This window comes from Harmonia axyridis, chromosome 3 (assembly GCF_914767665.1).
Source record: "Harmonia axyridis chromosome 3, icHarAxyr1.1, whole genome shotgun sequence".
Taxonomy (NCBI): Eukaryota; Metazoa; Arthropoda; class Insecta; order Coleoptera; family Coccinellidae; genus Harmonia; species Harmonia axyridis.
In genome coordinates, this window is record NC_059503.1 from 2,270,741 (window position 1) to 2,285,195 (window position 14,455).

The following is a 14,455-nucleotide window of genomic DNA, read 5'->3' on the forward strand; positions in this document are numbered from 1 at the left end:
TGTACAGTCATCACATTCTTCCATAGTTATGATGTTTTATCCGGTCTTCAACTTGTGATCGTAGTTCTGAAAATCCCTCTATTATAATTCAATTCATTCCTTCTAAAACTTAGAGTACCTCTCCTTCACCCCCACCTCGACCCCTACCCCCTCCATTTCTCGCGAAATAACCGAATTCCGCTGCTAATACACAATTCTCCGAATCCATTTCAATTCCCATTCAACTTTTATTATCCGCTCAGATCGCTGCGTGAAAACTTGAGAGAATGAGACCATATTTCAAATCTTCCGCATAATGAACTCAGTTTTCAGCCCCTTGAAACGCTTTCCTCGAACTCATCCAAGTCTCGGGGAGATTTCGGCAGCGTCAATTAACCGGGAAGTTTAGGAAAGGTTGCGGGGGTTGTAAATCTAGTTTCATCTCGTGAACAAACTGGCAACTTCAGGTGTAAGAGTTGTGTCAACTCTGGAAGCGTTTACAATATGTTGGGTCTTTTAATGTCAACTTGGAGTAGAATTCAACGATATAGTGTTTCTTCCATGACAGTTGGTTGTCTAAATTTAAGGTGCCTGCACACGTACAGTTTCACACCTGTCGATCCAGAACGGTCGATTTGATCTGACGATGAAAGTTTGATATTCGCTGCACACCATACCGATTTGAACTCGAAATTTGGGAAAAAATTGAATTTGCCTCGAAAAATCGTTATATCTCCTGAATTTTTCGTCACAGACCCCTCGAATAAATACTTTTTCAAACATCAAGTTGCCATCTAAAACATACTGGGGTTTCAAGGGCGTAGCTCACGTTCAGGAGAAGTTGCAGCCTCGGGAATATAATCAATTTTCTTCTCGAAAATTTCAGATTTTTACCTCTAATTTCTGAAATAATGTACTGATCGCCCAACTGCAGGCAAGTTAGAACTCACGCATGTTTAGAGAACGTTTTAGATCCAGATTGAAGGTCTTGACTCAATCACAGCGTGATAATTCTAGGAAAAACTTATGCTATGCAAATCGACAATTCTGATCGACAGGTCGCCGGTACGTGGGATGGTAAAAAATCCGAAACATAATGCGAAGATGTGAAGAAATTGATACCAACGTCCTTAGATACGCACCCCTCTGAAATTGGAACCCCTTCATCTCTTATGAATAATTGTCTTAGAATCGCCTCAAGTATTCTCTTCTACATGTTGTTCTCTCCTTCCAACGATAATCTCCAATTTAGAAAATCTATTTCATGAGTAAATCTACCGTGCTATATTGTTATCCATCTCCAAAAGCACAGTGCGATCTCACACCCATGATCGTGGATTGGATGCAATTCAATATTCATCATGCGCAACATCCAAGGAAACATCTGCATCTGTCTGAAGGAAGATATCCGTTAGCCTTCCCAGAGAGGCAGCAAACCGGAAACGAAGTACATATTTCCGCATCTCTGGGACGACGCGAACAAATCACAACAATATCAAATCACGAGGGGCCATAAAATCCGCCATATATCCTTCGGATTCGATGGTTTATTACCGCCATCATACTTTCACGCCAACGCCTACTTCGATTTGCGATCTTGAGACTCTGGATGCTGTCTCAGCGCCATAAAATGTTTAGGAGAGGTGGGAGTCGAATGAGAAATTTAAGGTAATGAGGATGACGGCTTTAGTGGGGAATAGGACTGCTCCATCTTCATTATTGAAATTATTCGAGGGTGCTTCTTTCACATAACTGACACTTGTGGCTTGGAATTAGCATCATATACTTCTAAAGATCAGTTGTCTTACCTCATGTATATCTTCCAGGAGAGTATTGTTCTTATATTTCTGTATGTTTCTACTCATCGTGGTTCATCTCTGTAGCCACTAAACTAAACACTCTTCATTTGCATTCTCAATGAACCTAATTTTATTTTCAGCTGATTATTTGTCACCAGCTAATTGTATCCTGAATGGTTTGTTCCACAAAGATTATTTCTGATCCCACCGAAAATTTCAACTCTCTCATATATGGGTCGGATGCACAAGAGTGTAATGGACTAGTTCTAATTTTTTTGTTAAGGATTAATTCTAAAAATTTAAGTAAAATGAAACAAAAATGTGGAAGAATCATTGGAATATGAACTGAAAGTTATGGGACTTTGAAGTTGCGCTTGGAAAAATAATTTCATAGTTTAGTGTGTGACGTCACGCCACTTACACGAGGTGACTGGTATTCGCAGAGTTCTTACGAATTCATTGGTGTACAATCACTTGTGCCGTTCGTGTCGTGTTTTGTTCGTTACACGATGGCTGAAATAAAAAATTTTCCTACAAGTATTGTATTGTGCCTATGTGTGCAAGCACGACAATTAAAAACCCCCAATAAATTGTTTTTTCATGTACCAAATTACATGAATCAAAGGAAGAAGTGGTGCAAATTAATGAGGCGTGACTTAATTGGACCTAAAGCTACTTCATATGGGTGTGAAGATCATTTTGATGTAAGTACCTATCAGTACTAGCTTTTCTGATAATTAAAATACTAAGGTGTAAGTTGGTTTGAAATAAGTTATTGAGTAAAAATAACTTTGTCCTTTCACGAAGCCTTCTTCCATTATGGTGACATAAAAACAAAACTCGAGTTAAAACTACACTGTACAAACTACAACTACAAGCCTTGGCGCGGCTAAGTATTCAAACCTAATTTATGGTGTAGCGATCACAGGCAAGTGGCGTGACGTCACAGACGAGTCGGAGACCAAAGACGTTCCGCGCTAAAATACATAAATTTAAATAATCTATTTCTCAGTCATTTATTGATGGATTTTCAAAATTTTTTCACTGATTTATCAGTTTTGCTCTATATTTTAATTCTATCGTGTCAAATATAGTATTATCAACATCACTAAACTAGTCCATTCTTGTAGAATCAATATCTTAAGTTCTACCGATCAGATTTCGATGAAATTGATTGAAATAAAATGTGAGTATTCAGTTTGGGACGAAGAGAGATTGTATTATAGCCATTTGCTAGCCAATAATGTATAATTTGCAGCGTACATCTTCACCCAAACCCTCTTAGAAACCAATTCCATCCCCACCCCCAAAACTGGCGGCAGACCAACCAACTCCAATCCTCACTTTCAATCAACAGACCTAATCATTGAATAAAACCCGTCTTCCACGTCCCTTCTAATCCTTCGAGGGCCACTCTGTGATAATATTTTGCCGGCGGTTTCGAGACGAAGAACCGAATCAAATGCAGATTTGTCCCAATCAACGCTCCACGTCGGCTGATCCTCCAACCACTCCACAAATAGAGCATCGTACGGAGGAGGGTGGGTGCAGCGACCGAGAGGTTAGGTATACACCGGATGCTCTGCTCTCGGGAGCAAATATTAATCATTGTGATTCTAATGAAATTCAAACTGGACAAAGGGAAATCGAGTAGATGTACATATATCTTTCGGTTATTGTTAATCCGGATTGGATGGGAATGGAGGGGAGGGTCCAGCTCGGGATGACTACGGTTATTCACGATCTTCGGACGTCGCTTGGTGAACTCCCGATGTTGTTCGATGCGCTTTTGTATCGTATTTCCACCCAAATAATGACTGTGATTTTTTCCTGTTTTTAGGAGGAGTGGAGTAGGTATGTTTAATGAATTTCAAGAATTTCAGTGCGTTTTTGAAGAGTGTATCGTTCAATGTTTTTAATCGCACAGTTTTTTACTTCTCCAAGATCAAAAGATGACAGCTTCAAAGGTAACAGCTGCCCAGATAACGGGATATTCAAAATGAAACCTCTTATTGGAAAACCCTTTAAATAACTGCTTCAGCAAGTTGGTTAGCTCAGGTTGTTAGGTCTTCATTCTAAGAGAACTTCTTCTTAATTTTTTTTATCAACCTTTCCTTATCCACTTCTGGATGTTAGCACCCTTCATGTTTCTCTATACTGTTATGTTCTGAAGCAGTTCCTAAGAGAACTATTATTCGAATATTCGAAATTATCATCGTTGAGACTAGGCGGTTGAAGTACTTGTTTGAAATATCATAGTGCATTAGTCACTATAAATTTTCTCCTGAAGAATTCATGAATGTTATTTGGGGGCCAGCAAGATTAATCAAACCAACCTCTAGTGGGAAATCAGTTATCAGTAAAACCAACATATATTCTCCCAATTCCCTGTTCTACCCACTGTGCCGATTCGAACGTTATCAACTAAATCAAATCATAAACGTCCCAACGTTACAGGAATGTCGAAGCATAGAATAACGTCACAAGCCTGTGCATAACCTCATCGATCTATCAGCGTTGCCATAACAAACGTAGCTAGCGAGAGCAAAACAAACACTGGATAAATAACACCCCATCAACTTATAATAACTTGTCAAATAAAGTTCACTATCCAATTATCTGCAAACAGGTTAGGCCGATTGAAAACGCCTATCAGTACATTGTCAGGATTTTAAGTGGTTTTGAGCTTGGTTTGTGCTTCGAGAGAGATGGTTTCCATTATTAATTTTTGAGAGTGGTAGAAAAATGTTATACGTCAAGTAAAAGCAACTAAGAACTGTCAGTGGTGGCTCCTCACTCATTTGTACACGTGGGCATCATTATGGTTTGGGATGAACTCCATTTTTTCTGCATCTCAAGAGAAATATCTTGTTGTTGATTGATATAGTATGTATGCTTTATACACTTACTGATTTACTATTGGTCACATAATCTTCGACATGGAGTTCTTCAATCACCAATCTTATTGTGACGGTATATGGTATTGGCATGGTCATTCATTTCAAAGTAGGGATCAAAGACAATGGAAGAATCTACGAGGAGTAGAGGAGGCATGGATTTGTTTTAATAATAACAAAATTTGAAAAAACAAACAATTTAGGAAGGATTTTTTTTTTAAAGCTAGAAGCCTCAAGGTGATATAATAGCAACGTTTTGTGGAATTGTCGAATCTTTTGGTTAATTTAACATCCAGTCGATGGAAAAGATGAGCATTGGAACTATCTCACATCTCCAAAATATCATTCTTATTGTCTGCAGCACCTCCAGAGATACTCTCAACGAAACCACCCCCACTTGGGGGAGCCCAGAACCGGCAGAAAAAGCCCGTCTATGCAGATCCTGCGAATTCTCGGAATATTCATGTCACGTGGGCGCTTCTGTGACCCTTCATCATCTTTTCCCCCTTTATACGCAAGTATCTGCGTGCAGGATACGTTTTACCGTTATTTTTCTGTCGTTTTAGAGTAATGTCCTGAACTTTGAACGTCTCTCTACATGATTTCATACTTACGTGTATCTCGAGAGGAAAGCAAAAAGGGAAGCATCCACTCCCTTCCAACTTGTTGGAATATATTTTGAATCTTTCGGACGGGTATGTGACTTCCTCTGGATATACAGGTTGGACCTGATATTCCGAGGCACCTGCTCTAGAACGCAGTCTGAATTTTGATTCGTATTCGAGAGCTAAAAGACACAGGCAGGATAGTGAAACTGAAGACATTACAGACATTTGACGAAGTGAAGGACCTCACCGTAAATCCGTGAGAGCTGAAATTTTCATGGAACCGTTCACCTCCCATATTGGATATCCATATAAAATTTCTTCAAAATCAGACCGGTAGAACGTAAGATATTGAACGGATTTTCTCGTTAGTGGTACGAACTGGAAGAGCTAAAATCCGTAGTAGACCACAAACGACTCAAACATGCCTTAAAATTAATTTCATTTGTTAAACGGATCATTCCATGTAATTCAGAAACACTCAGTAAACACTACAGCGCCTCCCGCATCTCGTCTCATTAAAAAGACCGACAGCGTATATCAAAGGTCCATCGGAACTGGAAACATTTCTCTCGCAGATCGCAGGATGGCCTTCAGTCCATTTCGGTCTATGCCGAACACGCCGCCACACCCCGAATTCAATTTCCTGACTCTTCTTTGTCTATTATTCCATCTCCTCCGTTACAGCACGAACTGCAGCATTCGATTCGACAGCTCTACGGCGCTAATTTGACCCGTTTCGGCTAAACTATTTTGCATATTCGATTATGAACGCTCAGCGGCGGTACCAGATTAGACTTCCGTCCCCTACGTTCAATGGCGATGTGTGCAATTCGAAAAGGCTTCCAGGAAATCAGTTACGGTGACGGTTCCCTATGGAAAATAGCGGTTGTTCCATGTTTATGAAGGCTGCGAAAGTTATGGGAGTTATATTCACCTAGAGTTGTCAACTCTACAGTCATTTTTCAGTTCAGGCTTTGCGAAAATCAGAGATGGATGTCACAAGAGGATATTAAGCAACAAAATTTTTTTTTGAAGATGTTAGGAAATTCAAGATGTTTAAAACACTGGTCTTTCTGTCAGAGTCGTTTTGAGATTTTGGCGAGATGTCCTCGAGTCAATTTAATGTGGGTTCGTCCCGAGATCGCTAGTGGACTCTTCAGTTAGGCAATCCAGCGATCTCGGCCTATGACCCCCTTTCACACAATCGTGGAGAGGTGACTCTGCTGGAACGCGGTAAGCCCGCCGGGGCAGTAGTATAGTATGACGCGACGCCCATAACGCAACCTTTCGGGCAGACAGAGTAACTACATGGTTAAATCAACAATAAACTGATAGAACTATAATTATTTCGACTTCTGACAAATGAAAATTTTAAAATGATGAATGGAATACATAGGGCTTTCATATCTAAAGATGTTGGAGTTTTTTCGAGAAAATATTCGTTTTCTCCTAATACTACAGACAGAGAATCGAAAGCATCAATGGTATCTTTAGTGAGATAGTCTTTTATAAATTCTGGATTTTCTTCCATAGGAAATATTGACTCGATAAGATTTTCAGCACTCTGTTTTCGTTGATTGGTGTAAAAATAGTTGAATGGAATACATAGGGCTTTCATATGCCACGGAATAATCAACTCTTCACTATTCCTCTTGTCTATCCACATAATGAATTACAAAAGTGGTTTTATTTTCTCGTTTACCATAGAGGAGATAGCCAACGTTCTACTACATTGGTTTCTAGTCAATCCAAAATCTACATTGTAGTTCTTCATACGCAGATGCTGTGCTATATCTTGATGACTTCTAATAGTTTCATTCCCATCAACTAAACTCGGAGTAGAAAACAATGCACACACTCTGTAAGAGCTAGAAAGTCTTATATCACAAGGCACTTTAGCCATTCTGGTGTAGAGTATTGATTGGATACATTCCGGATCGAGAGAAACCAGTCCATAATCACCTGGCACAACATTAAGTTTAAATTTTGCACTTGGACATTTTAGTTGTTTTGTGCCGAAATTACTGAACTCATATAGATATCAGGATTTATGACATCTTAGGTAGCTCGCACTAAGATGAATTGAAGAATGATACTGCCACTCGAGTGATCAAATATTGGATAGATCGGCGATTTTTTTATCAGATGATAGCTGCACTCATTCTGAATTTTTTTTTCATGAGCTTAGGCCCGATTCAATTTCGTTTAGAGTTAAATAATTTGAAAAAAGAATGTTCTTGTTGAACTCAGAACTCAGAACCATGTTTGAACTATAGAAGATTGATACAAAATATCAACCTTCCGAGACAATCAACAATAAGCATACTAGTGCCACTCCCTTCAGCAGAGTAGATATTCTTCATTAAGATGGAACCTCCTGTCGAAGCACCCAACCTCAATACTAACCCTCATCCCCGTTTTCTTGAGCGAGGAAAAATCTTAGGTCATAGGTCTTATTCAAATTTTATTTCTCCGAGTATCATTTGGGGTCGGTTCACCAGGCAAAAGAGTACGGGCGAGCTGTAATACATCAAATTTGAAGGATTTAGGGGTTCGCAATTCAAATTAGTTATTATTCTTTCTCGGAGAGTCGCTGGGAAAAGAAGCGAGGAGTATCGACTGTTGTTGAATTTCCGGATTTGCATTCCAGCTAAGGAGATAACGTAAATACGTAGCGACTTTGATGACGAGAAAATTAGGAGGATTGTTATTCGGTCTTTGCTTGCAGTTCCTCTCGGGTTTTATCATTAGAAAGAGGGCCGAGGCAGAAAGCCATTTTTATTCGTTTCCGGATGGAAGAATGTTGGCGGATGTAGAATGCAGTATTTAAAATTCAATTTTAGATGCGGTGACTTTCCGCAGTCGATTTTAACCTATAAGATTTTCAATTTTTGCGCGCTTGTTCTATATTTCCGTTCACATTTATCTAAAAAGCGAATTTCTGGGAGGAAATGGTCTTGTAGTGACTATACATGCCCTAGAGGTGGCGTTGCTGGCTTCGCATCACTCTCTAGCGAGGAATCCATGAATTTGTGCAGAGTCACCTCTCCCCGATAGTGTGAAAGGGGCTGTCTTGGGCAGAGATTGTTGGATAACCTAATTAATGAGTCCACCAGCGATCTAGAGACGAAACGCCCTATACCACCTTGTGAGAGGGTGCACCTACACAAACTTGGCTCGAGAAAGCCTCTGTTGAGTAACCACCCTTGAAATTTTTTTGTGGAATTATGAGAAGGATCGTTTTTATACCGATAATCCCCAAACTATTAAGGATCTGAAAACCAACATCCGTCAAGTTATGAGGTGAGGTATTTCCCGGAATGTGCCTACTTGTCATCGAACGTTACCTCTCAAGAATCGACACCTGTAAAATTTCATGTGGAGGACATTTAAATGATGTACCTATTCCACATAGAAGGTGTTTTTTTTAGAGCTAAAGAACTTTAAATTGCAATAAAACAACGATGGATTATTCGATTGACATGAATTTTATTTATCCGCAAGATAATCTTGTGGCATTACATTTTAAATATGATTTCTGGCATATGACCGCCACGGCTGGCTCGGATGTAGTCCAATCTGGACGTCCAATTTTCGACGACTTTTTCCAACATTTGTGGCAGTATATCGGCAATAACACGGTGAATGTTGTCTTCCAAATGGTCAAGGGTTTGTGGCTTATCCGCATAGACCAATGACTTCACATAGCCCCACAGAAAGTAGTCTAGCGGTGTTAAATCACAAGATCTTGGAGACCAATTCACAGGTCCAAAACGTGAAATTAGGCGGTCACCAAACGTGTCTTTCATTAAATCGATTGTGGCACGAGCTGTGTGACATGTTGCGCCGTCTTGTTGGAACGACAGCTCCTGGACATCATGGTTGCTCAATTCAGGCATGAAAAAGTTAGTAATCATGGCTCTATACCGATCACCATTGACTGTAACGTTCTGGCCATCATCGTTTTTGAAGAAGTACGGACCAATGATTCCACCAGCCTGTAAAGCGCACCAGTCAGTTTTTCTGGATGTAACGGTGTTTCGACATACACTTGAGGATCAGCTTCATTCCAACTGCGGCAGTTTTGTTTGTTGACGTAGCCATTCAACCAGAAGAGGGCTTCATCGCTAAACAAAATAAAATGGACGTAGTGCGCGATACTTATTCCGCACAGAACCATTATTTTCGAAATAAAATTGCACTATTTGCAAGCGTTGTTCAGGCGTGAGTCTATCCAAGATGAATTGCCAAACCAAACTGAGAATAAACCACCTGTCAGCTGTTGAATCGGTCGCCATCTCGAACAGTAATGCCAACTTAAAGTTATATACCTCGAAAAAACACACCCGTTATTTCCCGGAATGTGCCTGCTTGTCATCGAACATTACCTCACATGAATCGAGTCCTGTATGATTTCATGTGGAGGACATTTAAATGATGTACCTAATCCACACATACTGGTAAGATGCAAGCATTATATTAAAATAAAAATTTGATTGTTATTCCTCATAAGAGTGCGTTTTATTTAAGTTCACTTATGGAACCAGAAAATGAATAATCCTTTATAAGAAAAAAATATGCAAGTTCCTCATTTCCAGATTCGTTCATCCCCAACAAAACCGGAAGTCCTTCCGAACCACCCCTAGCTCCTTCTGATAAATCACCCCCACCCCATCTGTAATGTGGACACCGTGATTCATCAGCCTAATTGAATAACCAACTAGACTGCAAACATGTGTAACGAAACAGCGAACAGGCGAGCAGGCTTGTTAATCAAATTTCTCCAGATATTGCATCTTGAGGGTCAGAATTATGCAGTAAATCGCAACTAAGTTTAATATCGGGGCAAATGCACCCTAATTCCCCGACAACACGATGCTATTAGTAATATTGCTACCCCCTGAAGACATGCTCTGCCACACCTTGCGTCCTAAAATTACCATGCGGGGTTTCAAGATTTCATTTTGTACAGACGACATCGGGAAAATAATAATGTTATGGCTTTGCGAGGACAAAACACTTAATTAAATCTGTATCGAGGCACCCTGAGGGGTCGCCAGACTGGAATACTTGGGGTAAACGGTCGTTTGACTCACGTCAATAGAGTGGTGGAGTGGCGTTGGAGCCTCCTTGGATCTGGAAAGGGTTTGATACTCATAAGTAATTCGCGATATTGTTGAAGCTAATGGATTCACAAAGAAGGTTGAGTGTGGGGTTGTTGATTGCGCTGAAATAGAGCAATCAATAGGAGTTTTTGCACGATGCAGCTTTCTGAATTACTTGAAGTATCTTTTTCCAAATTGGTAACACTTATTTACCGGTTGCCATAAACCAAAAGCGTCGATAAAGCATTTTGCGGATTCCAAAATTACTTACTGTGGTCACATAATGATATATTCAATTGTATAGCAAGTAATAACAGACGGAAAAAAACCAGCTGGGCTTGTCAGCAGATGCAATTTGGTTCTGAAAATCTGATAGGAAACAGCTGACCACATACTATGTTAATATTCAGAAATAGCTAGTCTTAGAAGCCAGTTCTAATTCATAAAGATGTGATAGCTACTGCTGATATTGGCGTTGACATTGTTAAGCAGGGTGTACAGCCGAATATTAAACTGTCCACAGTTATGAAGGCTGTTTTTGGACAACCGTTCATACATACAATCTATTTTAGCTATAATATTTCCAAGTACTTGAGTATTACAATAATGGAGAGTAGGTATTTTCTCATCCGAAAGTTGTTTTCAACATGTCAAGAAAGAACTTATTTAGTTATTCCAAAAAAATTTTTGGGAACTTGCCATAAGAACCTAGCAGACATATGAAATAACATAAAGTCAGAAATTACATTCTAAATAAGAAAACTCGGGGCTTCTAACCCCCCCCGATTATAAATTCATTAGACGCAAAACGATCTCGCTAATTCAGCCTTATTGTCATACAAATCCTCCACCCTTCTCGCTGAAGAAGCTAAATAACAAAGAAAACTCTCTCAGATTGAGATAATAAACAATTCACCCTTCCGAAAACATCTGACGTACTCGAAAATAATGCAGTTAACCCTCTGAACTCGAACCCCTGGCGTTTGCCGTCCTGAGAAATAGACAAACTTAATTATAACGATTAATGTTGCCGGAGTCAACTCTTGTGATATGACTTTATGGACAAACATTCATATCTTGCCGTATTGTGTCACTCTTTGATAAAGAGTAATACCCCCTGTTAGAGGGAAAATGGGAATTTATCACGTCAAACGCGCGAAACAGGTACTACGCGCCCCCTCGCGACGGCAAGAATTCATTTCCATTAGGGTGTTTTGAACAGCATTTCGGCCTGTCTAATTTTGGCACAAATATTCCAACCAAAATTTCGGAGAGGAACTCTCCGAAAGTGAAATTGGTCCATTTTTTAATGCTGTTATGAATGCCGAAGTTGTCTCTAGATGAGGCGATCAGCTGTCCATCATACTGAGGATGTACCAATAAATCCGAAACCATTGTCTGCAGATTTATTGTTTGTTACATTTTCATCCCCTATCCGAATTATTGGCAAACACACTAAAGAGCTGTAATACGTTATAAAAATTTCATTTCAGTTTTCAAATGACCCATTTGGTTCCAAAGGGTTTTCCAAAGTAGGTCTTACAATCTTGATCCTACAAATTTGTGATTACGAGTCATTACTTTTCAGCACTCAAATTTTGAAAAATTTATATTCACAGAAATAAAATATCTACAAAATTTGTTATCATAAGTTCTTGTTATTATTTATTATCAGTAATTGCAGCAGTTATCACCTCGTTTAAGAATAACTCTACACTAGTTAATTTGCAATTACAAGTTGACTCCCTTCAAATATAAATTGATCTATCTTAACATCTTCTTGAAAAAAATTTAAAAGATTCATTAGGTAAAAATACTGAAGTATTTAATCTAAACGAATTAGTAGTATCATTCTGTCATCTAGCAGCTGTAGCTTCGACCATCAGAACCCATTTCAAATTAGTCTCATTTAGAATGTAAACGAGAAAACTTATATGTGCATTTCGGCTGAATTCTAATATTACCGCATGTTTTCCCAGTTGAAACATCATAGCAGTTCTCATTAGCAATATTTCGTGTAATTATCTTTCCTGGGAGCACTACCAGATTCCGACGCAATGGTAATGTACAAATAAATACCATTAAATATTCACCCTTTCAAAGGGTTCACGTGTTCTGGCGAATAATGAGAGGAAGCGCCATCAATCCGGCCTTCTCCTACCTGTTACTTAATGATCCACCCTCGTAAAAGTAATTATCAGCGAAACATGGTATTCCTCTCAATTATACCAAATCATAACGGGAAGAAAGATTCTATTGTTAATATCAATTTGAAATAGTTTCGAAAATAAAACTTTTTTCTAATCTCAAACGCCATTTCATTACGTTATTGATCTGGAACGCTCCCCCAGCGACTTGCGCTGTCATACCACTCCGGCCAACTTCACTTCGAATCCAGCCGTCATGTGAACTAACCTAAGATTTCCTGATATCAATCTGAATTCAGTAATTTCGGCACAAATCTACTAAAATGGCTAACGAAACTGCAAAATTTAAACTTAATGTTGTGCCAGGTGATTATGGACTGGTTTCTCTCGATCCGGAATGTATCCAATCAATACTCTACACGAGAATGGCTAAAGTGCCTTGTGATATAAGACTTTCTAGCTCTTACAGAGTGTGTGCATTGTTTTCTACTCCGAGTTTAGTTGATGGGAATGAAACTATTAGAAGTCATCAAGATATAGCACAGCATCTGCGTATGAAGAACTACAATGTAGATTTTGGATTGACTAGAAACCAATGTAGTAGAACGTTGGCTATCTCCTCTATGGTAAACGAGAAAATAAAACCGCTTTTGGAATTCATTATGTGGATAGACAAGAGGAATAGTGAAGAGTTGATTATTCCTTGGCATATGAAAGCCCTATGTATTCCATTCAACTATTTTTACACCAATCAACGAAAACAGAGTGCTGAAAACCTTATCGAATCAATATTTCCTATGGAAGAAAATCCAGAAGTTATAAAAGACTATCTCACTAAAGCTGCCATTGATGGTTTCAGTTCTCTGTCTGTAGTATTAGGAGGAAACGAATATTTTTTCGAAAAAACTCCAACATCTTTAGATATCCTAGTATATTCCTATTTAGCACCGTTCCTGAAACTACCATTCCTAGCTGTAGATATTGGAAATATGGTGAGAAATATGTGGCCTAGCTTGGAAAAATTTGTGAAAAGAATAGATGCGAAGTATATCCCCGATATCATAGACAATCCTAGAAATTTAGTTCAAATAGAAAGAAATATGGACAACGGTGATGATGTGTCGATATCGGCTATAATTATATTATCGGTTAGTGCAGTTAGTCTTGTGATGACATTTATTATTCAGAAAGGATTCTTCAGGTGGAGATGAACAGTGTTTTTTTTGTAGTAATTTTTTTACCTCATGGTTGTTTGTTAATTGATTTGTTTTTATTTGATAGTCATGAATTAGAGAGATATTTAAATCCTCGATAGTTTTTGATAAAAATCAATTGCGGCAACTGTTTTTTCAATAAACCTTCTTGTTTATTAAATGTCTTTAATTCCACCATAGGAAAATATCAAGGATTCTACACTATTCGAAATTCCCAGTTGTATTAAAATTTTTCAAATAATTATTGCTTTTTTGAATACTCAAATTAAGAAATCAAATTTTATTTCCTGTTTAGCAAAAACAGCTTCACATTGAATTTGATTTTGATCTACTATTGTACTTTTGAACTGGTGAATTTGATAGTCATTGTCAATAATGAATTACAGATAAATAATTTGATAAGCTAGAAATATTTATTTGAAGATTGACTCAATTTATATTATTTGTAACTAATTGGTAGAAATGAATGATTTATAAGTATAATGATATATTTTCAATGAAAAACCCTATTATGAAAGATAAAACAATTATCTACCATATAATAACTGAAATAGTGCAAGTTATTGGCATGAAACACTCGATCTTTGGGATGTTGAAAATAACTCAACTGGGTTACAGTCCTGTTATATATAGGTATATCCTTCTGAGAAAGAGCAATATAAATTGTTAATTTTAAACAATGAATCATACTCGGAATCATATGTGT

At 38.3% G+C, this 14,455-nt stretch overlaps 2 protein-coding genes across 2 annotated transcripts in view; one reads left to right on the forward strand and one right to left on the reverse strand.

Moving 5' to 3' along the window:
• LOC123676982 (semaphorin-2A) overlaps positions 1-14,455 on the reverse strand; it is a 605,612-nt gene that overhangs the window by 392,237 nt on the left and 198,920 nt on the right. The gene's annotated exons all lie outside the window — the stretch shown is intronic.
• Positions 12,765-14,035, forward strand: LOC123676984 (metaxin-1-like). The gene has a single exon (XM_045613354.1). It carries the CDS (start codon positions 12,859-12,861, stop codon positions 13,744-13,746), a length of 888 nt encoding a protein of 295 aa, XP_045469310.1. The 5' UTR covers positions 12,765-12,858; the 3' UTR covers positions 13,747-14,035.